The sequence below is a fragment of the Paroedura picta genome, chromosome 1 (assembly GCF_049243985.1).
Source record: "Paroedura picta isolate Pp20150507F chromosome 1, Ppicta_v3.0, whole genome shotgun sequence".
Lineage (NCBI taxonomy): Eukaryota > Metazoa > Chordata > Lepidosauria > Squamata > Gekkonidae > Paroedura > Paroedura picta.
In genome coordinates, this window is record NC_135369.1 from 122859818 (window position 1) to 122884348 (window position 24531).

Here is a 24531-nt window from a genome sequence, read left to right on the forward strand (position 1 = left end):
AGTCTGTCACTGGGCTTTTCAATGCCTGTTTCTGCCCTTATTACTAGATTGACAGTTTTTGATAATGTTTGAGTTTGTACCTTCTCTAATATTGGACAGTAGGCCTTTATATATCCCTCACACTGACAGTGATAACACGCTATCCCTAGTTGTCTTTTTTGTATGGGAGTGTTCTGCCTGGCAGGGTTGGTGTTTGATGGGAGGTGGGAAAAGAGATCTTCTCCAAAGTCCCCCTCAGTCTCATCTAATAAAGTGGTGGCTTCAACCACTGTTTTGAGTTTTTGTATCCCTCAGGAACCACCTAAATTATGAGGGAACTTGCCTGTAGAACTGTTGTAAGCCTCTCAATTGCATCAGTTCTTCACAAGTTTTTACTTTCTCCCCTCAACCCCCTATTTAAGGCTCTGTCTAAACAACAACTTCGCTGGGCATATGTTTCACCTGGCTTCCTTTAAATTTATCTACAGGTTTTTCTGTTTTGTTCTAACCCCATCAACCTTTCAGCACCATTCTTGAGGGCTAACCCCATCAACCCTCCCCTCACCCTCTCCCCAGCTAATATGACAGATGGTATCTTCTCTACACCCCAGCTGCCCTTTTTTGGGGGGGAAATGCAGCAGCCAAGAAGCTGTTATTCCAGCTAGTGCCATAAGAAACAGCTGTTAAAACTCTTGTAGCAATCATTCCACAAGGACCCGCCTCTCCTCCAGGATTCTGCACCAATCACCTTCTGTTTTAAGGACTGAGTTGTCTGCTGTACGGTACACATTTTATTATATGGAAAGACGGGGGCTGATTCTCACAAGCATATTTATTACTCATTAGCTGCAAAATCAAGCAGTGATGTAGATGTGTGGATGTAGATAGACAGAATTTTCACATTACCCAGTGTCATCAGATAAACACCATATTTTCCAATGGGGTGAGCACTTCTAGAACACTTGACAGATTTGACTGGGGAGTTATTAATTGATGTGATTAGTAGGCATGTGTGAATCTAATATTATGTATGGTATATTCTCTGACTTTCACATAGCAGAATTTGTTCAGCGTTGTAAGCAGATAGGTGGTGTTCCCGTAATCATAGCATTCGGCACCATGTGAGAGAAGGGGACTGTGCCAGCCATAGTCCATATCTTATGCTTATATATGACATTTTGGTACATGTCACTGGCCACTGAGTGGTTGCTTTTGATAGGATTCTGAAGTTTGACCAGGATAGCCTAACAGCAGCAGAAGTCTACAGGACATGATTCTCTTTTGTTGTTGTTGTTGTTGTTGTTGTTGTTGTTGTTGTTATTTATTACGTTTGTATACTGCCTCCTGAAATTGGCTCAGGGCCATGAACAGCATACATAACACAACTGGATGGCTCAGGCAGAGTTGTCTGAAACTCAACCTTTCCAAGACAGAGGTCTTGTGGCTATGGGGGAAAAGGGACAGGAACAGGCAGCGCATTAATACCTGCACCTGTAGCCAGGAATTTGGGAGTGGTCTTTGACCCTTTCTGTGAATGCTCAGATGATTAATGTAGCCCAGACGGTGTTTTTCCATCCGCACCAAGCACAGCTACCAGCGCCCTGCCTGTCCTCAGAACACTTGGCCACAGTGATCCATGCAACAGTCACTTCCAGGTTAAACATCTGTAACTCTCTGTACGTGGGCCAACCCTTGCCCCTGACCCAGAAACTCCAACTGGCACAGAATGTGGGGCAAGGGTCCTCATTAGGACATCTTGGAGGGCCCACATCCAGCCTGTGCTGAGACAACTGCACTGGCTACCGGTTTGCTTCTGGATCAAGTTCAAGGTTTTGGTTTTGACCTTTAAGGCTATACGCAGCTTGGGTCCTACCTATCTGAGAGACAGCTTATCTGATTATGTCCCCGCAGGGCCCTTTGCTCTATGGGTATTAATCTGCTGGTTGTCCCAGGCCCCTGGGACATTCACCTGGCCTCAACCAGGACCAGGGCCTTTTTGGCCCTGGCTGCAACCTGCTGGAATCAAACAGTTTATGGCTGTTTTCGCAAACACAGCTACTTTCCTAGCCCACCTATGTTCACACCTACCCTAAACAATTATGCAGGATCAAAGGCAAATAGAGCAAGTAACAAAAGCTTATGGATACAAGATTTTGACATTTTGTTTTTGTTTTTAGGCTTCTGGTTGGTTCAACAACCCTAATCCTATTGCATTGATTACGGAATGTTCCATCTTGTTGACTGTATTGACTCACTCTGGGTAATTTGCCTTGTGTCCTAGTGAGAAAGGTAGAGCTCTCTGGTGGCCACCATGGCTGGGGCTCCCCCTCGGCGTGGCACTGCGCAGCTGCTGCAGGCAGCGGCCCCCAGCGGGCGGCAGTAAGTCAGGGGTGCTGGCGGGAAAGCAAGTGGAGCAGGGGCTCAGGAGGCGGCAGCAACATCCCTCGGCAAAAGACTACCCTCCCTCCCCTGAGCCTCAGTAAAATTGTCAAGCGTTGACCGGTCCCCGGTGATAAAAAGGTTGGGGACCACTGGTCTAAAGCATTTTATTTTTGTACAGGGAGAAAGAGACTACTTAAGACCAGTACAGGATAAACAAGCTGCAAATGTCTGTTCAAGAAGAGGACAATTGTAAATCATTGATGTATGTGTGCATGGGTGCATGTAAACATCCTGTGTGCTGGGGAATCCAGCAGTGAGGCATAACATCAGAAGAGGAGGAGGAGTTAATCAAATTCATTAGGCTAAATCCCCCCCCCCCCGAAATCTTAGCCAGATGCCTGGAAGAATGGCTCAAGCAGAGTAGTCTGAAGCTCAGCCCTTCAAAGATGGAGGTTCTGTGGCTGGATAAGAAGGGACCAAGCGAGGAAGCATGCCTACCCAACCTGGACGAAGTGTGTCTAACTCTGCCAGAAACCTGGGAGTGATTCTCGATGCCTCCCTCTCCATGGTGGCACAGGTCACAAGAGTAGCGCGGCTGGTCTTCTACCACCTACGCCAAGCCAAACTACTAGCGCCCTACTTGGCACCAGAACACCTAGCCACTGTGATCCACGTGACGGTCACCTCTAGACTGGACTTTTGCAACTCGCTCTACGCAGGCCTACCCTTATCCTTGACCCGGAAACTGCAATTGGTGCAGAACACAGCGGCCAGGATTCTCACCAACACACCGTGGAGATCTCATATCCGGCCTATAGTTCAACAACTCAACTGGCTTCCAATTGAATTCCGGATCAGGCTTAAGGTTTTGGTTCTTACCTTCAAGGCCATACGCGGTCTGGGCCCAGTGTACCTGAGAGACCGTCTCTCTGCCTGTAACCCCAAAAGAGATTATGCTCCACCACTGCCAACTGGCCCCAAACAAGCACGTCGGTCCTCAATGAGGGCCAGAGCTTTTTTCTTCCTGGCCCCTACCTGGTGGAACGAGCTCCCTGAAGAGATCAGGGCCCTGCCCAAACTCCCACAATACTGTAGGGCCTGCAAAAGGGAGCTCCTCTGCCGGGCATTTGCCTGAGACTGACCACAGGTCCCCCCTCAGACATCCCCTCCATGGCCTGAAGTAGTCTGACCTCTTTAGGGGGTTTAGCTAAGTTTCTGTTCTTGTTATGTTGTTATTGTTGGGATCATTGAAGTTGTGTTGTTTAGAACCACTGTTGGTTTGTTATTGTTGTATATTGACTATGTTGTATGTTGAGTCATTCCATGTATCCCCCTATGATGTTGTATGTAAACCACCCTGAGCCATATGGAAGGGTGGTATAAAAAAGGTAAAGGTATCCCCTGTGCAAGCACCGAGTTATGTCTGACTTTTGGGGTGACGCCCTCTAGCGTTTGCATGGCAGACTCAATACGGGGTGGTTTGCCAGTGCCTTCCCCAGTCATTACCGTTTACCCCCCAGCAAGCTGGGTACTCATTTTACCAACCTCGGAAGGATGGAAGGCTGAGTCAACCTTGAGCCGGCTGCTGGGACTGAACTTCCAGCCTCATGGGCAAAGCTTTCAGACGGCTGCCTTACCACTCTGCGCCACAAGAGGCTCTCAAGGGCGGTATAGAAATCAAAGAAAGAAAGAAAGAAAGAAAGAAAGAAAGAAAGAAAGAAAGAAAGAAAGAAAGAAAGAAAGAAAGAAAGAAATGATGACATAATATTGGCCCTATGCATTGGTGGAGACACTGGGGTGGTTTTATGATATACGGTCAGTTGCCCTGTGGAACACTGGGATATTTGTGATTGAATTATGTCAGGCCCCTTGTGAGGCAGGTATCGACTCCAGGATGTGCTTGAGCATTTTAAGTGGTAAAAATAGCATGGACAGAAGAAGTGCATATAAATTATACTATGTTTCAAATTGTTTTAATGGTGGATTTATATTTTACTGTTGTGAACTGTTCCAGGCCTGCTTGTGGGGATGGGTGGTACAGAAATCAAATCATGTATGAATAATAAATGCTCCTCTTCCAGTACTTCAGCCCAGACCCAGGTGGGTTTGATGCATTGAGGGAATAAGGGTAGACTTGAGATGAGAAGATTTTATGCCAACTTGAGACAGCAGAAACCTGCCAGCAAATGCAGGGTCTCATGGGAATTGTAGTCCATGGACATCTGCAGGACCACAGGTTGATTACCCCTGCTCTAGGCAACATTTCCCTCTTGCACTCCAAGGGACCCATTACTTCCACCTGGCTTAGGATTTAGTTATCATCTTGGGTAACGGCCTAGGGCTTGGCATTGTGCTGTCATTTACTTAATTTATTAATTTAAATTGCATTGGATGCCAAGTATTGAAGGCTAGGTGACCATTGAATAAGATTCTATTCACAACACACAGGCTGCATCTGTCCATTGTAGCATTACATGAATAAACAGTGGTTGCATTTGGGAAACCTAAAACCACAATCTCATTAGTGGCGGTAATAAAGTTTCAACCTGGGACGTGTTATGTAACTGAGGCGGCAATCAGATGTACATTTACCTGGGAATAAATTCCTTTGAGCTTCATGAGATTTCTTTTTGAGTGAGCAGCCATAGGACAGGGTTGTAGGAAGCCTCCCAAGGGTTGAAAGCATGACAGTCATTTGTATATGAGAGCAGTGCTACGAAATCTCAAATCACACTGGCCATAGCATATGTAGAAATATGTTTTTGAAGCATGTAAAGATGTGCACTAGAGCATACTATACTAAACATTGAGAGCATGTGATATAAATGTGCATATATGAAGATAGCATGAGGTCGAAGTTCAGAAACCGAATTACATTAAGGGCATGACTGCTGAAGCTACTTCTCTGACAGAACTTTTTTGTACTTGAGTGTTAACAGCTCTCCCATAATAGCTGACTTAGTGGCTCCATGCCATCTAGAGAAGGTGGTGAAATTGGGTCATCTCCAGACCCTAACCTCACTTTTCCAAATGATAGCATTCAGGCAAAGAAATGATGCAGCACAGGGAGGGAAGTTTAAATTTTCACATGTACTGCTCAAGGTGGGCGAATGTCTCACATGTACCTTGATAATGAGATTCTCTGTGGTTTTTTAAATTTCGTGAGTACAATTTTAATTATTGTGTTACATTTAAGTATTACCTTCCTTCCTTAATGGAAACTCAGAGCAACCTCATTGAACTTCAGGTGATATTCACAGGGAACCTTAGGAAGGATCCCATCCACACATTGCCCGGACACAGGCCTGCTTCACTCTAGTGGGGGCTTCCTTATCTGTCTTCTAATTAGACCCTGGGGAGATTTAATCCTTTCTTCCTGTTCTCCTAAAGTACAGCTTTGTGTGTATTCATTGGATTCAAGATCCATGCAAATCAAAGCAGCATTCAGTTCTGGGAGAGAATTAAGTATATGTTTGACTTTTCCCACAGAAGTTAATGTGTATCTTTGTCTGGAGATTGCATGCATTGCTAGCTGAATCTTTTCCTCCAGCCCAGCAAGTCTTCTGCAAAGCCCTGTGGGCAGAAAAAGGCATTGGGCAAACAGCTACTGATTTTATTAATGAGTGATTGCAGAGCAGGTGAGGTTAGTGTTTTTTTAAAGCACCCCTTTAAAGCCTTTACATTGTCTGGGGTTTAGTTTGTGCAGCAGTGTGTGAGTGGACTACTAATGTGCTATTCCCTGCAGTGTAATACTTTCATAGCAAGGAAGAGAATAAGAAATGCTCAGTCATTACCCTGAAAGCTTTGAGACCACAGAGACTCTATAGCAGAATCATCTATAAACACCGGCCCAGCTACCACAAACATGTCTTTGGGATACAAATTTTAGATCAGGGAAAAATGTAATGGAGACCTGTATAGTCTTGAGGTATAATGCTTCCACAGGTATAATGCTTGACTCAATTCCTGTGTAATCATTAGCTCAAAAGCTCACAGGAAGGGAAAAGATGAAGACATTTCAGGGTTTTATAAAATTACAAGTGGGGAACCTGCAAAGACTTGTGAGGGCATCTCATAGCCCCTGTGTTCCCTTCCCCACACTATTTCCTCTTTCTCTTTTCCCAGCAGCCCCCATATCCTCTCTCCTTGCTTCCTTCTCTCCTTCCCATACCAACCTATCTGTTCTCTGTCTTCATCTTTCTCTCTTCCCTTACTCCCAGCAGCTAGATGCATGCTGGCTTCCAGCACACAGCTGGGACCAGTTGCACAGTGGCCTCCAGTGCTGAGTTCGGCCCAGTTGTGTGGTGGCTAGCAGTGGTGGGCCAGGCTCAGCCCAGTAGGACAGTTGTAACTACTGCTGAGCAGGCTTCTTTCTCTCCATCCCAGCTACTAGGCAAGAACCTACTTTTTATCTGTCTTCAGCTTTTCCTCCTTCCTTATTCCTAGCAGCCTTTCCCTGGGAAAAAAAATCTAGGCCCAGCAGTTGCACAGACTGAATTGCATGGTAGCCACCCCCACTGGATCAGGCTCAGTTGTGTGGTTAGTGGGTTTCTAGTAGTGGCCGCTGGGCCTGTTCCTAGTGAGCCCTCCTCCATCAAGGGACATGATGTGTGGTTGTGTTGGTAAGCCTCCCGGTCTGCTCTTGCTTCCCCCGCTCTGCTTTACAGAAACCAAGGCTTTGAGAGACGTGGTAAAATGGTTGCGGTCTACTCTCAACAGCTTCTGAGAGGACTTCAATGGGCCTTCTTTTCTTAGCTTCTGTTATTTTAGGGAGCTTTAATGTTCTGTTTGTTTTGCTTTGCTGCTGTTTGGTTTCAGATTTTTTTGCAGTCCTAGAATTTCCTTCAAGCTTGTAGAGATTTGCCCCAGCTCCACTTTATAGCTCTTTTGATTATATTTTCTATGGCACAGTTGGGAAATAGATATATCGTTGACTGGAATGGAGAAAAAGGATATAATTTTTGGTGCACTTTCTTATGCTGCACTTAGAGCCACCCATAGAAGATGACTGACAGTAGTTTGAGAGGAGGTTGCAGAAAGCATTTTTCCACCCAATGAATAAGTAACATTGTAGAATTCACTACCATAAGAGGTGATGCCTTTTTAAAGTCATAAGACAAAAATCTAGAAAAGAACGCTTACCAATGACCATTAAAAATCACAGCCAGTCAGACTCCGGGAGTGAATCTGCAGGTGCCGGGGAGCTGTCGCTTTCACGTTCTGTTTCAAAATATTAAACATGCCCCGTGGTCTGACTAAGAGTCTGTGGACGGCATGCATTCCATGATTCATGTGCTTTAAACAAGACACATCCAGAATTCAGTCTGGCACAGGTAGGGCTGTTTCAAGCTTCAAAGGGATTATTCTTCACAGCTTGTGTGTGTTGAGGTTATCTTTGTGGCTGCTACACCTTGATGGTGGCAGCTGTTAAGAGAGCTAGACCCCACCAGGCTTTCTGCTGGCACATTCTTGGCACAAGAAACCTTCTGCCACTTCAAGAGGCTCTTATGCTGACAGAAATCTCCTTGGGCTAAAGGAATATTCATGTGTCAGTATAAGAACTTAGTAGGACCTAACCAGCAGGAGAGGTAATCTGTAGTAGGTGCAGAAATGCAAGGAACCCCCTGTATGGCAAATTGCCATTTCTTTGTGCGTTTATCACATGCAGTGTAAGTGCCGAAATAACACTGACAAATAGATTCTCTCTGCCCTGATTTTTCTCCATGGGGAACTTAAAATAATTCCCAGGTCAGTGTTGGATAGAACAGAAATCCCATTAACCTTGTTGTTGCTGCTGCTGATATTAAGGTGTGTTTGGCCCTTGCCATGTTTCTGTCTACACTCCCATAAATACACTTAGGGAATACATTTTAAATTATTGTTCTCCCTTCAAAGGAGTGGGGTCTGAGCTGCTGATTCAAGACACTGTGGTGACTCCTGGCCTTTCTTTTTACCTCCAGGAACAATTAAAAGCACCCACTGGGCACTCAAGGAGGTGGAACAGGCACGAGCAATTAAGGATTTCCTGAAACTGCCAGTTTTTCTGCCAATTTTGTGGCACAAGTCATATTTTAATACAAATGTATTTTAAATTTATCTCACAGTCTCACTCCTCTGTCTCCCATTCCCAGCATACGTTTGTGAAGAAAGGCAATATAGCACCAGGGAAGCAGGTTCTATATGAAATATAATGTTGACAATTCAATACAGACTTGTTGAAAATAGAGTCTTTTTCTTTCTCCCCAGGCTAATTTGCAGAAGCCAGACCCAGTGTTTTCAGATGGTTTTGGTGTCCTGCTGTTAAGCATTCTCTCTCCCCACTGCATAAGAGCCAGAGCCAGCACTCTACTGATGACACATTTATTTCTTTTAGATGGTCCAGGTGACCCTGAAATGAAGGGCCTGCATATATCATGGGAGTTTCCAGCTCTTCTATGCTGTAACACAAAGAAGGAAGGGATGGAAACAGACAGCTTCACCTTATGGGCTCTTCTTCAGGCATAAGTAGATTTGTGCCTGAGAAAAGTTTTATTTTAGTCTGTGAATGGTGGTACGAGGGTCTCTTCGCTCAAAAGCATGTCCCTTCTTTCACTAATACAAGTTTGAGAAGTTTGGCTCCAAAGACAATAACTCCCATGGAGCCTTTGTTAGGTTTTGTTTCCAGTTTTCATGGGTAGGGTGGTGTTTCCAATTTTACGAGCTTCTGTATTCAAACACCCAGTGATTGCCTAGGTGGTTGGCTTCCCTCTTCTTCCAGGTTCTGAAACTGGCCAGTCCTGGCCCAGGGAAGCCCAGAGATGAGATGAGAGGTACCAATCAAGCAGTCTCATCTCAGTTGCATTTGTGTGTGAATATTTATATCTGGAAAATGTGGTGGTGCAATGGAGAATTAAGGGCTTAAATTCATTTACCAGCACATTTTAATAATATCATTTGCCCAACCAATGGGACAGAATTCATCAGTCACTGGACTGAATTTTAGCTGCAGCAGCTAATTGTACTACATGTCCATCATGCTTTAAGTGTTTTCAATGTCTTTGAGATTTTTAAGTTAGATTTTTAAGTGCTGTATATTTTCTGAACTTTTCTATATGGATAGCTTTATATTTTCCCCTTCCTGGAGGTGTTGGTCACAACAATTACTGTTTTTGTGAATGTGACACAGAATGTGCTGAATGCCTGCTGTTTCTCCTCATATCAAGAAGGCTATTGACTCCTTTTAGCATTAATGTGAGCATATGGGAGATGAAGCTCAAAACCAGCATTGCCTCAGAAACGACTCAAAAGAATAGGAGGGGGGTGGGTGGGTGGGAGACACAAGTGGCACTTTTCTGCTAACAATTTTTTCCAGAAATGTATTTGTACATGAATGGGAAGATGGAAAAAAATGAGATTTACATGTCTAGTTTCATAAATCAGCAGTCTTCTCAGACAAACCAGCTGCATTTTAGCCTTGACGTGTAAGATGGGTTACAGTCTGTTGTATTTTTATCTTCCTACTCCTCCTATAGAAATCTCAAGAGAGCATCCAGGGTTCTGCCTCCTGTTTGCCTTTTATTCTCTAGCAGCCCTCTGGGGAGGATAGGCTGTGAGCGATGGGCTGGGCCAAGGTCACCTAATGAGCTTCAGGGCTAAGGGGGAACTTGAACCTGGGTGTGCTACTCATCTCAGCAGTGTCACATCACACTGGCGGTGGTCTTCGCTTCGTCAGTTAGGACCTGCAGGTGGGCAGCAGAATATGACCAACTGAGTTATGAGTTCCTGTATGTCACGTACTTTTGTTACTGCCTTTTGGAAGAACCTAAGGCTGGTGGGATAAAATTATAACTGAAGATACAAATAATAAATAACAAGCAGGAATCTACTCTGTATATCACTGAAGGAATAACCAGTGATGTGTAGAAATTCTGGAGCTATCTGTTATCAGAATGCAGAGGAGAAGCTGGAAACAGCTTTCTACCTTTCAGACAAACTGATTTTTAAATTATAAATATGGTTAAATGCCAGAAGTGTGTTGTATGCACTGTGAAATATAGATGGATACTGTGTCAAGGAAAGCTGAAATCTTCAACATTTTGATTTAGAAAAAAATGTTGCTTAATTAATTTCCCACTGATCTAATCAGTGTGTAAGCTAGATTCAAGTGGGTAGCTGTGTTGATCTGAAGTAGCACAACAAAAATTGAGTCCAGTAGTACCTTTAAGACCAATAAAGATTTATTCAAGGCGTGAGCTTTTGAGTGCATGCACTCTTCCTCAGACAAAATGGAACAAGGATCATGAGAGTGCAGATATAAAGAAAAGGTAAATTAGTGGCAAATTAGTAAACTGTGTCATAATATCTAAATTATGCAATATGGTAATTCTTATGTTAGTAATTAATGCTCCATCCGTCTCCACCCAAGCATGGAAACATCCCCCCCCAAGTGACAAGGTGCTTGGTTTGTTATTTTGCCCTGAGACCAGAGAGTTAGATTCTGAATTACATTACATTTTACCTACATCACATTACAGTCACATTGTCCCAAATAAAATAAAAAGAGGAGGGAATTGTAAGGAATGTGGATATAAGAATTGAATGAAATTAGCACACCCAGTCCTTCTTGAGTCCTGGGTATTCCATTGTTTTGAGCGTTGTAATAACTTGCATTTCCGCAGTCTCCCTTTCTAGTCTGTTCTTTAAGTTTTTTGCAATAAAACAGCTACTTTGAGGTCCCTTATTGAATGTCCTGGAAGGTTGAAGGATTTTTCAGTCCTGTGATTTTTTTATGTCAGACATGTGTCCATTAATTTTTTGGTGGACGGTTTTGACCTGTTTTCCCTATGTAGAGAACAGAGGGGCATTATTGGCATTTAATGACATATCCAGTGTTAGAAAATAAGCATGTGAATACACCTTTGATGGTGTAGGTCCAGTGATTGTGTTGCTGGAGTGTATGTGGCAGCAAAGTTGGCATCTGAGTAACCACAAGTGATGTTCTGGGTCTGTCTTCCAACAGGTTTTCTCTGGGTATCCTTCTGACTTTTTAAATCTGTTTCTTGATCTCATTGGGTGGGTACTTTAGTTCCAAGTAGGTTTGTTGTAGATCTATCAGGTGAGTATCTGTCTGTGGGATTGGAACAGATGTGGTTGTAGTGTAGAGCCTGGCTGTATACAATTGGTTGTTGGTATGTTTAGGATGGTAGCAGGTACATTTGTCAGTTAGTAGATTGTCAATATAAGGTGGTTTCTAGGCATCCATTGTTTATTTTTACAGTAGTGTCCAGAAAATGTATTGCTTGCATAGATTGGTTCATTATCACGTTGATGGAGGAGTGAAAGTCATTGTATGCCTGGTGGAAAATATCCAGGGCTTCTTTACCATGAATCCAAACGATAGAAATGGCATCAATGAATCGTAATAAGAGAGGTGTGAATGGGTGAGCATTTATGAAGCATTGCTCCAAATCTGCCATGAAGATGAAGATGTTAACATATTGAGGGGCCATGTGGGTGCCCATGGCTGTACCATTGATCTGAAGGAACAAGTTGTCATGATATCTGAAGTGGTTACAGATGAAAACAAAATGGCACAGTTTGGTGGCTGAGACAGCTGTAGTGTTGTTAGAAATTGTATTTCTAATGATATGTCTGTAACTCTGTTTAGGATTGGACTGTTATGTTTTAGGTACTGTAAAGGTTCTTAGATGCATAGTGATGGTTTTCAGAGTGAACAGACAATGCTCTGTGGAATCTCTGATACTGGAACATAATGAACACATTTCTGCTATTCAGAAGCAGGAGCATTAGCATTTCTATGAGCAGAGGCTAAATGAATGTTAATGCACAAGTGCAGGAAGTACAAAAAATATTCAAGTACTCATAACATTTCAGCAAGAGTAATCTGTATTCACTGTAAATTAATGTACATATCCTTCTGTCTGTAGAACTGCATCATACCAACTAGCATCTGCTAACATCAGATGCAGCTGTTTCTCTGTTATACATCTATGCAGAAATTTGGCTGGTGGCTCTTTTCAGAGGTCAAACTGTATGTGTGCGACAGCTTCTCCAGGAGACTGGAGGGTTTTCTGCTTGCCATGCCACCATCTATGTCCACAAGGTTAAGGGCACCCAGGTAAACAATCAGTCTGTATGATGAAGTCTCCTGCCCAGAGACAGTCATTCAGCACATGGCATGGCTTCACACATCTTCCAAAAACGGGGTTGCCTTATATGCACTGGCCATAATTGAATTAATGTAAGCAGATTTAAACGCTATTTAAGAGTTAAGAAGAGGACATGAAACAAAATCATGCAAATACCAGGCAACACAACTGAGCTGGCAAAACTGAAAGATTATCACCATATGGACCGTTATGATGAGCACATGCTTTTCTTTGTCATCCAAGATGGGCTCTTTTTTCTTTTCTGGAAAGACAGCTGTGGATCTGGATGAAGACAGGGAAGCTCTGACATGAATGCTAATAAACACCCACACTTGCCTTTTGTACACTGCCAATATTACTATGCCCCTGCATAGATCTATGGTGTGGCCAGCTCTGGTAATCATATCTCAAAAAAGACTTTGCGGAGCTGGAGAAAGTACAAAAGAGGGCAACAAGATGATTAGGGGGTCAAAGGAAAGGCTGAAAAGTCTAGGACTTTTTAGAAGTCTAAGGGGGACATGACAGAGGTTCATAAAACTATGCACTGGGTGGGAAAAGTTGACAAAGAAACATTTTCCCCCTCTCCCAAAATACTAGAATTTAAGGGCATTCAATGAAACTGATTGGTAGTAGGTTAAGGATGAACAAAAGGAAATACTACTTTACACAGAAAGTAGTATTCACTGCTGGAGGATGTAGTGATGGTCATAGGAATAAATAGGTTTACAAGGTGATTCATGGAAGATCAGTCTATCGGTGGCTCCTAGCCATGGTGACTGAGGGAAACCGCCACATTTAGAGGCACTAAACCTCTACATTCTCAGAGTGAGGAGGCAACATTGAGGAAGCCTCTATGGTCTGTTGTTGGCCCTCTAGAGGAATTGGTTGGCCATTGTGTGTGACAAGATACTGGAATGGATGGACCACTGGGCTGATGCAGCAAGGTTCTTCTTATATTCATAGCATTCTCTCCAACTGTCCCAATTATGCTGTTGTTTTTTCTGTAACATGAAAATATTGGTTTATATTGTTAGAACCTGCTTATTTAATGTATTATGTTTTTGTTACATTTTAACAGATTGATGTCCTCAAAGCAGATATGGAAAGCGCAGAGTGGAAAATTTTAGAAAACCTTATCTTGGAAGATGTTGTGCCACAGATTGGACAACTGGTGTTTGAAATCCATGTTCATTGGCCTGGATTTGAGGTCAGCGGTAACGACAGCACTGTAGTTCGGTACTGGTACAGTCTTCTGAAAGAGTTAGAACTGAAGGATTTCAAGCTTTTTCACACTTACAAAGACATAACGAAGCCACAAATATTTCTAAAAAGGGAGGCCTTCAATGCAAGTAGCTGCTATACCCTGAGCTGGGTGAATACAAGATGGAAATAGGAAGTCTCAGCTACAGGAGAGAACTGTGAATCATCATGATCAGCAATGATCTTGTGGATGGCTTTGAAGGCTTTTGTCAAGTTACTGAACTTGCAAAGGACCCAAGCTGTGTTATCTGTTCTAACAGGCATGCATCCAACCATGCAGTGCTGAAGACTGAGAGGACTTGTGCCTTCAGAAGAGGTGGTGATAATTTATGCTGCTTTACTATCCTAATACAGACTCCCTGCTTTGCTTTTCATATCGTTCCTGAGGGTCTAGTAACCCCCCAAACTTTCTTTTTTTGGGTGGGTGTCAGTAGACTGCAGTAGGAGGGGGAAGCAGGTAGGTTCTGTGAATTGTTGGATACATGCCAGGATTTTTGGTTTTCCCAGTACTATCCCCCAAACTGGAAAGGCCTGTGTCTGTATCTTGGAAGAAGTAGTCTGAATTTTAAGAAGAAGAGTTGGTTCTTATATGCCACTTTTCTCTACCCGAAGGAGGCTCAAAGCGGCTTACAGTCACCTTCCCTTTCCTCTCTCCACAACAGACACCCTGTGAGGTGGGTGAGGCTGAGAGAGCCCTGATATCACTGCTCGGTGGGTAGAGCTTCAGACTGCATGTCTGCTGCCTTACCACTCTGCGCCAGAAGAGGCTCTTCATGCTTATTATGGGGACTGATATCTTTTTAAGGCAGGGGTGGCCAAACTTTGGCTCGCTGGATGTCCATGGACTACAAGCACGATGGTCGCAGGAGCTCATGTTAATTGTATCCATGGACATCTGGAGAGCAACAGTTTGGCCACCCCTGCCCTAGGGCTTTCTTTTCTTATATTTCATTCTTTGGGTATGGGATGAAAGAAATGAGGGTTCCTCGTAGTCTTTGTTATAACTGACAACTGTTTACAAAAAAACAACTGATCTAATCCCAAAATTTTATCATCTATGAAATGGTAAAATTTGCTTATTCTTGAACATTTCTGCCATAGCTCACAATTAAACCATTTCACCTACAGCAGATACTATAAATCAAAGAATGTATTATGGGTTGTGAAGATGTTTATTATCAGACCAATTCTATTTTGCTACAAGTAGTAAGTTAATTCCCAGTGCCAGGTTCAGTTAATACACACTGTACTTTAAATATGCAAAAAGATACGAGTGAATTATAAATCAAATCTAGTCACATCACCTTTTCCATTAAAGACAGAAGTGAATCTGATTCTGATCAAATATAAAGCATGATTGAAAATCCTATGCTGTGTATGGATGGTTTTGTTCCAGTGGAATGCTGGCTATTAGAATCGGCACAAAACAAAACTACAAATTAAAATAGGCCGACAAAATAAAGATACATTACACAGTAAAAGGGATGGTGCTGAAAAGAGCAGACCTAGATTACTTCCCAGTGGTAGATTACATTAAATTGTTTTTGCAGGTTCTGACAAAAGAATTTGAACTTCCCTCATCCACAGTTGGTACAGTTACATAATTCAGAACTAATAGTGTATGTGATAAGAAATAAAATGCAAGCCGCTACAATAATTCAGTGGGTTACTACAAACAGGTACAAATAAACTGCAAGTGGGTACAATCATTCCATGGTATTACTCAGGTAATAGAATGATGAAATCATAGAGTTGGAAGGGATTCCAGGGTAATCTAGTTCAACTCCCTACACAGTGTGGAAACTCACAACTATCTGCCCACCCACAGTGGCATCCATTTCATGCCCAAGTGATCACCAAAAATCTCCAGAATCCAGTGGCAATTAGCAATTCCCTGGGTATGCAAGGAAGGGCCACAAAAGACAAACCCTGGCACATGCCTTCCTGCCCACCCACAATCTGCCTAAGTTCATAAAATCAGCATTTTTGTCAGATGACTATCTAGCCTCTGTTTAAAAACTTCCAAAGTAAGAGAACCTACCACCTCCCGAGGAAGCCTGTTCCATTGAGGAACTGCTCAACTGTCAGGAACTTCTTCCGGATGTTTAGCTGAACATTATTTTGAATTAATTTTAACCATTGTTTCTGGTCTGACCCTCTGGGGCAACAGAAAACAACTCTGCTCCATCTTCTATATGACTGCTCTTCAAGTATTTGAAGATGGTTATCATATCACCTCTTAGTTGTCTTCTCTCCAGGTTAAACAGACCAAGCTCCCTCAACCTTTCCTCATATGACTTGGTCTCCAAGGTCAGTAGAACCTTTCAAAGTTTGGTAAGGAATAAGATTGCCACCTGCACAATTGAGGATTCCCATCTGCACAACTGAGAACAAGCCCATTGTTCCTTAAGTAAATAAGAAGCTCCCAATATGTACAAAAATAAATGGTTCTAAGATGACAGCATGAAAAATGATATGCTCAGTGGTTCTCAACCTGGGGGTTGCCAACCTCCAAGGGGTCGTTTGGCCTTTCCCGGGAGGTTGTGGCGGCGGCATGGTGCTGGCCTCCTCTGTGCCACTTTGGAGCTCACTGAGGCAGTGCAGAAGAGGTCAGCACCGTGCCGCTGCTGCCACTGCCACTCCGGCCACTGCCGCCACCTCTCCTGTGACGCTGGCCTCCTCGGTGCTGCCTCAGTAAGCTCTGAGGCAGTGCTGAGGAGGCCAGTGCCATGCCACCACCACTCTGGCCACCTCTGCTGCCACTCCATGACTCCTACAGCGGGAGCAATGGTGGCGTGTGCACATGTGAGCTGCTGCGTGAGTGCACATACCACTGCCCCTGCTGTAGGAGTCATGGAGCGGCGGCAGTTGAGAACCGCTGCTCTGTTGACTCATATTAACCTGTACCTCTCCCTTATACACACACACAACCAATTGTATTTTCACGTGGATGATTTTTTTGTTAAGATTCTGAAAAGTTTGCAGAGTACAGAAATTGGTACCTTGCTTGCATGCATGCACACAATCCACACACACACTCACTTTGATATCAGCAAAGAATCTAGGCAAGAACTATAGAACCCAATGCATTTTTTAAATTGTGGTAACATCATGTGCCACAATGGTATGGTCCGGCAGCATGGAATTGACTCAGAATGAGGTTAAAAAGACACTACGCAATTCAGAAACAAATGGAGAAGCAATACCCCAGTAGCAGATAGGCTGACACTAAGTAAATTGCTGCTTAGACCTCAGATTCTGATGGGCATCTAAATACAAATAATTACAACAACAACAACAAACACCTTTATTGGCATAAAGAATAACTACACAAGGACAAAGAAAAACTATTCCAGAGAATCATAAAAATGCTAAATATTTTTTTAAATAAAAAGCTTTGCAGATAAAGATTGCTACAGCCACAGAAATCTTAGGGTCCTTATCCTCAAGAATAAAACACATCAGCCTCATATCAGAGTGAAACTGTTTCCTTCGCAGGGTAAGGTATAACTCCCACTCCAAAGAATGTTTAGGGCAACGGAGTGAAACGTGGGCCATTGGCTCAGCTTGATTGAGTTGACAGGAGCAGTCATTTGGCACCGGGAATATTGTTGAACCTTCCACCTGTCCAAGCAGTTGGTAAGAGGCTTAATCACGCTTGCATAAAGCAGTGTCTAAGCATTGGATTATTTAATGTATGAAAATATGCAGGAAGGGACCTGTAGACAGGAGGGATGTCATAATGATGAGTATGCTTTTTGTGTGGATGATAAGCACACCTGGTTGGTGCATATGGGTTTCATTGTGTCTGCCTTCCTGCCACTAGGCTAGATGTTGCACCTTCTGTATACTCACATTGCTCTAGCAGATATATTTTGGCCTTCTCTGTGTTTCTTCTTCTCAGTTTCCCTCCCCAACTCCCCTCCCTCTCTTGAAAAGACAGACGCAGAATGCTCCTGGCATCCCTAACCAGCTGGAGACCAAAAGTGTAAGCCTTTGTTTTATTAATTCACCCTAACACTTTTGTGCATTCTTGCCCATTTATCCTTCTCTTGAGTTCTTTGTCGCATTTCTCCCACCTTTGAGATAATAGAATGCTTTTGTCTCTGCAAGGAACTACAACACATAAAAAGCCAAGGTAAAAACAAATGTCTACATTTCGTGTGTGCTGGAGAGTGAGGTAGCTGACATCTTGCTGCTGTTGCTGACCTGAGATCCTTTTTGCCCCATTTGAAGAGAGTCCCATGGCAACTTAGGCTAAGCTGTCGCATATGCTTGAGATTGCTGCTTTGGGGTCTACTTCTTTAACAAAGAACCATGTGTTTTGTTTGCTGTAGGACTGAACATTGTTCTATACTTTGTGTCAACTTATTTGTAAAAGACTGTTGAAACAATAAGAGGCAGAGATGGTCACTAACAGAAGCAAGACAATTTATATTGCTCCCCTGAGCCTTTTAAAACCACAGAGACCTCATAGCTAAGTAAAATACTGCCTTAAGACTGTTAAGAAATGAATTGAAATGAAATGTAAAACAAACGCTATCCTTAACTGCACATTTAGCTTTTGTGCCTTCTGTGCTTGGCTGTCAAATGTCTGGCCATCCTTGGTTGGGCACTGTGCAGGGCTTTAAGTCATACAGCACACCACTGGTCTATGCATCTGGCCTCAGAAAGGCAAACTAAAATGATTTTGGCTTAAGCCAGTTCCAAGATATATTTCAAATGCTGCAGTATACATTAAAAAAAACACTTATGTATATGAACTGCTATGTTTCCGAAAATCAAAAGCATAGTATTTCAGTTGTAGGAGGGATCTTGCCCATGGAAAGCTTCTGGGGGGGGGGGCATGGGAATTACCTTGTGGAGTGCTCAAGAGGCAGTTGTGTCTCTTAGGGCTATTAATGCTTGCATGACACTACAGGGCACCCGAGGATTTGAGATATATTATTAGTATGCTATTGACATTTCCCTTCCTGCAAATCTTGGTGCAGTATTGGATGCCTCTTATAGGCACCAGAAAACAGTATGGTTCAAGCCAGATGATTCAAGCAAGATATTAGTGGTCTAAAGTGGACTTCTTTGTAGTTGATTTGCCTCTCCTGGAGGGGATTGTGTGTGGGCATTACGTGCCATCAAATTCAAGTGTTGTCCTAGGAGAATAGTTCTTCTGGTTCCATTTGTTTGAACTTAGTAAAGCAAACCTATTCTTTAAATGGTCTTTCAACTCCCCAGGAATAGTTTGTTGTATTCTGGCACTCTGAATATGATGATGTTTTTCTTCAGCTTCATTTTAATTTTTGACATGAACAATTCAGAGACTGTACCACAGTCAGCTCCTAGTCTTGTTATACCAGACAGGACAGAGCTTCTCCATATTCTGCTTTTGATTATATAATCTATTTGGCTTCTATATTGGCCATCCATTAATGTCCATATATACAATTGTCTGCTCAGTGAACAGATTTGTTTTCTTCACAGAATTATATGAGTCACTCTCCCACTTCATTTTTTGTTCCTAGCCCAAACCTTCCAACAATATTTGATTCTGTTTGTTTCCTGCCTTTGCAGTCCAGTAACTTGCCAAAAGTCTGGTAAATGTTGGGGATGATGCCATCCCTGGACAGGTTTGGCAGTTCAGGGCCAGCCATATTAACTCTTTAGTCCCCCCCCCCAATGGAGGGAGCAATATAAAAGGTTTAAACGGCTATCAGCCATTGAAAGGGGGGAGCAAAACCAAAGGGCTAAATGGCTGCTAGCCGTTTAAACCTAACAGCTGACCCACTCAATGCTTAGGTTTAAATGGCTGCGAGCTTTTAAACCCTTCCATTTCACTCCCCCTCTTCCAAGCAGCAGGGAACAAAACTGAATGTTTAAATGGTTTGCAGCCATTTAATCATTCCCAGGTGATCCCTGCCCCCTTTCTCCCAGTTGTGGCAATCCATGGCCAGCAGAAAGGTGGAAGCAAAGTCTCTTCCAAAAGGGTCCCCATTCTCTTTTGCCATGACCCAGAAAAAGGTGGAACTGAACTCTCCAGACTGGCTCGGACTAGCTGAGTTGAACCCTGTTGGCTCAGTTTGGGGTTTGGTTCATGGGCCATCCTGAACCAAGGTGACTTTTTTAGGCTCATGCCCATCCCTAGTCTTCACATTGGCTGCCTTCAATTAGATGCCTATCCCATATACTTTTAAGCATAACCATACATATATAGTATCACTTTTATACAAGACATTTTAGGTGATTCGGGTGAACATCTTTTAATTCACCTCGCTTTTTCTAAAGTTGTTGTTTTTGAAAGCTGCTCATGAACAGTACATTTATTTTTATGGAACAAGAATGGCTTTCCAATATGCCATGTCAGTTTGTTTTAGGTTGAATTGTGAAACTCTTAGGTAGACTTTCTCAATCACTATAGGTTCATGCACATTACCTTATGTGAAGATGTGTCTTTTCCTGTGGGAACATCTTGTAAGGAAACTATTTAGAAAAATACATATGTAATTCACATGGCTTTTGAAGATAATGTTATTTCTGGATATTTTGAAGTCATGAGAAGTCTTTTTCTCAGTGGTTTTTTGAAATATATGCCTTATTTTCCCATCACACCAAAACTTCTTGTACTGATTTAAGAATCATAAAATCATATACTAGAGTTGGAAGGGACATCCTGGGTCATTTAGTCTAACCCCCTACACTATGCAGGACCGTCACATCCCTATTGCTCATCCACTGTAACCGGCCACAGAATCAGCCTCTGTCAGATGCCTATCCAGCCTCTGTTTAAAAATTTCCAAAGATAGAGAACCCACCACCTCCCGAGGGAGCCTGTTCCACTGAGAAACCACTCTAAGAAGACAAGGAAGAGGAGAAAAATAAGAGTTGGTTCTTAATGCCGCTTTTCTCTACCAGAGGTAGTCTCAAAGCAGCTTACAATCGCCTTCCCTTTTATCTCCCTATAACAGACACCCTGTGAGGTAGGTGAGGCTGAGAAAGCCCTAAATACATTACTTTTAGCTTTGTCAGCATATAAAATTGTATTTGGCATATTTGTGGAATGTGTATAAATATATAAGAAAAACTGCAAATATACCTAATACTTTAAAAAGAGTTGCAAACTGCTGCATCCTGTGCTACTGAAGCACATGTAGCTTTAATTTTGGGACTAGAGTGATGGAAAAGACAAAAGCTGAAGGTAGAAGGCTTCACTGGCAGTATGTTTGGATATTAAGTTAAACTTTTTTTCCAGTGTTATTATAATTGCCTCATTTTTCCATTGGAAAAACTGAACTAGTACTCAAACTTTTCATGCTACACATTTTGAATGTGAAAGCCCTTGCCTTAATATTTTACCTATTCCAAAATAGAACATTTCATGTTTCTTTACAGTGTTACCCCAATTTTCATTTTTTATCATGAGAAAGAAGCCTCCAAAACTGGTTAGGTTACGCCACTTTTTGCTCCAGGCAGAGCTATGCAAATTTGTATGCCTTTCCAGGACTAAGACACGATGTCCTTCCAGGCATAGATTACCCTGACCCTCCAATAAACCAACACGTTATCAATCCAAACTTTCAACCATCTACACCAACATAATAACTACATGTTTTTTGCTAGAATCCATTTTTTTTTACTGTGGAAGGACTTAGCCCCACTGAAGAGAAGAAACCTTCAGGTAAGTCCAATGTTTTGTTCTCCTTTAGTGGGGGAAAGCCTCCAAAACAGGTTATATAATGAAGCTCCATTTCAGAAATGTTTTGAATCATAATGACTTAAAGAACTCTTTCTTACACCAATTCTGGAGTCACAAGTTTGAGATGTTTGAGCCAGATTGAGGTTGCAGCTATGAATTATATTGTACTAGAGGCAAAGCCCGTTGCACCAAAGAATACAATGGGTGCTAGCACATACACCTGTGCTGTGACCTCCCTGGGTTCTGGCCCTCCTTCCTCCCCTGCTCCATCTTGAGATCCAGTGTGGTGAAGTGGTTAAAGAGTAGCAGACTCCTTAGAGTGTAGACTGTTTGATTCCTGACTCTTCCTCCATATGCACCCAGCTGGGTTGGCAGCTTCCAGGTGGGGGCCGGGAAACCTTCAGGAAGATGAGACAGATAAAAAGAGATAGAATGGGGAGGGAAGGAAGGCTTAAGTTCTCCTGGAGAAAATAGCTGGCTTGGAGGGGCACTGGCCCTCCTACCCCCAAACCCATACAACCATCTACATAGGTCATAGGGGTAGTTGGCTGCCTTCTTTCCACCAATACCCATCTCCTAAAGGGCAGGCTGGGCAGAGATCAATCCCCATGGAGAAAAGGGCTACTTGGGAGGGGGGAACTCTCTAGCTTCGGATCCCATGGAGGTGCAGGGATGCCAGACTCCAGGTGGGAAACAAAGAGAAATGCTGTGTGGCAGTAATTGCTAATAGCAATAAATATCAAATTACCCATAAGCTTGTCGCTGTTTCTTTCATCAATGAAACTATAGCAAAATTTTCTTGAAGAACTGAAAAACTTTCAGTCTGTACATCCTTCAGTTCAGTTGAATATCAAAGAAAATCAAAAACATTTGTATGATACAATAAACCATGAAAACTTTGGTAGGCAAAAAAACTTGAGGTTTTCTCAATTACTGTCCCTGTGTCAGCTTTTCTCAACTTTTTTACGATTGAGAACCCCCAGAAATATGCTTCAGGCTTCGATTAATCTGAGAAGTGGGATCTCCAGGTCCCAGCTGGAGGCTAGCATCCTCACCACTGTTAAGGGATGCCAGCCTCCAGGTGGGACCTGGAGAACCCCCAGAGTGAAAGCTCCTCTACGGACTGCAGGGATCAGTTCCAGTGGAGGAAACAGCTGCTTGGAACAGGGAAGGGGGGATGTGTAGCACTCCTCTCCTACAAACACACACATACAGAGAAAGAGAGAACAGTAGACAAAAGCATTCTTCCCTTTTCAAATTACAAACCTTATGAAGCACACAATCACCTCTCCATGTAGGGAATACCTGAATTTCTCTCTCCTATGATTGCTCAAAGCCATTGGCCAGCAGGTCCAAATTTAAAGGAAAAGAATCCCATAACTGTCAATGAGCAATTAAAAGACTCATACCATCCTTCTGCAACAGCTTCTTCTGTTTATGATCTAGCTACATTTCTTTATGGCAATGGTAATTTGTACAACTTGGTGCAGTGGTTAAGAGCAGCAGCTTCTAATGTGGTGAGCTGGATTTGATTCCCTGCTCCTCCACATGCTGGGTGACCTTGGGCTAGTCAGAGTCCTGTTAGAAACAGCTCACAGAGCATGTGGAGCAATTTCACAGAGCAGTTTCTCTCAAAGCTCTTTCAGCCTCACCCACCTCACAGGTTGTCAGTTGTGGGGAGAGGAAGGGAAGGCAATTATAAGCCACTCAGACTCCTTTGAGTAGTGATAAACAGGGTAGGAAGGAGCTACTGGAAAACAGTGTCTCCGCCCTCAGTGTGTCCCCAGGGGTGCTTCTGTGCCCCCTCAACAGTTTCCCCATCTTCCATGCAATTGTTGTAATGGTCTTGGAAAGACTGCAGCAAGACCAAGGTGGTACCCATATGGAAAGGGAAAGTGTACATCTTCCCAGTCCCACCCATATCAGCATTATTTTCCCTGCTGCAATTGTCTGTGGTGGTTACCCTCAAAGCATTCCTCAGATTACAAATTGCAAACCTCACCTGACTTACTCATGAGTAAAAATTCCCAGGACAGAGGCTTTTCCTGGCTGCCTTGGGTCCCAGAGGGCTGGCATGGGACTGTTTCTAGTCCTCCCACAGCCCACCCTTCAGAAAGCAGTACCAGGAGGCAGATTGCTCCTCCAGTCCTCTGAGTTGAAAGAGGCCTGGAGGCCACAGCAACTTACTGGCAGCAGGGCGTGCTTTGAGGCTGGCTCCTCTTCCACCCAACAAACTTCTGAAACTGGCAGGAAGTTGGTGGAGAGCTGACCAGTTATTAGGCTTCCCTGGCTGGGAGCTTTCTGATTTGGGCTGACCTACCAAGGCAGGCTATTCCTGGCTGAAGACCATGACTTACTCATGAGTAAACATTCCCAGGGTAAAGGCTTTTCCTGGCTGCCCTTGGTCCCAGAGGACCAGTAGTAAGGCATTTCTGGGCCTCCCATAGCCCCCTCCCCCCTGCAGAAAGCATACAGAGGCTACTCCAGAATGCAGCTTGCTCTCCTCCCCATATCCTCTGAGTTCAAAGAGGCCAAGACTACTTACTGGTCATAAGGCATACTATGAGGCTGGCTCCTCTTCCACCCAGCAAACTTTTGAAGCTGGCAGAAGGTCAGAGGCAGAGAGCTGATCACTTATTAGCCCTTCCTGGCTGAGGGTTCTCTCCTGATTGGGTCTAAACTACCAGGGCAGGCCCTTCCTGGCTGAAAGCCGTCTCCTAATGGAGGAATATTGGGGGGGGGGGGAACAGGTAGTGAGTGAGTTATCTGCATGCAATTTGAGCTGACTGGCCCTCGTTGGCAGAGTGTCCTGTCTATACTGGTGGCACACCCTCAGGGAGGGCCAATCAGGTAGCAAGTGACTTTTTGGAAAATATATGGGGCTTACTGATTATAGGAGAATTGTAATTTTGTCATCTTAAATGCAGATATAAACAGTCCTGTCCACATTTTCCTCCCTCCATTATTGATGGATTATAAGAAAGCTTTGAAAAATTCCACCTTCTTAAATTACTCCAATTTCGTACTGGGTAATACTGCTGTAATATTTTAGTATTATAAAAGAAAGATAAACTC

General features: G+C 43.3%; 1 protein-coding gene across 6 annotated transcripts in view; it reads left to right on the forward strand.

Moving 5' to 3' along the window:
• Positions 1-15136, forward strand: part of METTL24 (methyltransferase like 24) — a 71101-nt gene extending 55965 nt beyond the window's left edge. For all 6 annotated transcript variants that reach the window (XM_077302212.1, XM_077302223.1, XM_077302232.1 and 3 more), the window contains one exon: positions 13588-15136. In XM_077302212.1, coding sequence (XP_077158327.1) covers positions 13588-13902 — 315 coding nt within the window. In that variant the 3' untranslated portion in view covers positions 13903-15136. The remainder of the gene's footprint in view (positions 1-13587) is intronic.
• The last annotated feature ends 9395 nt before the right edge of the window (positions 15137-24531 follow it).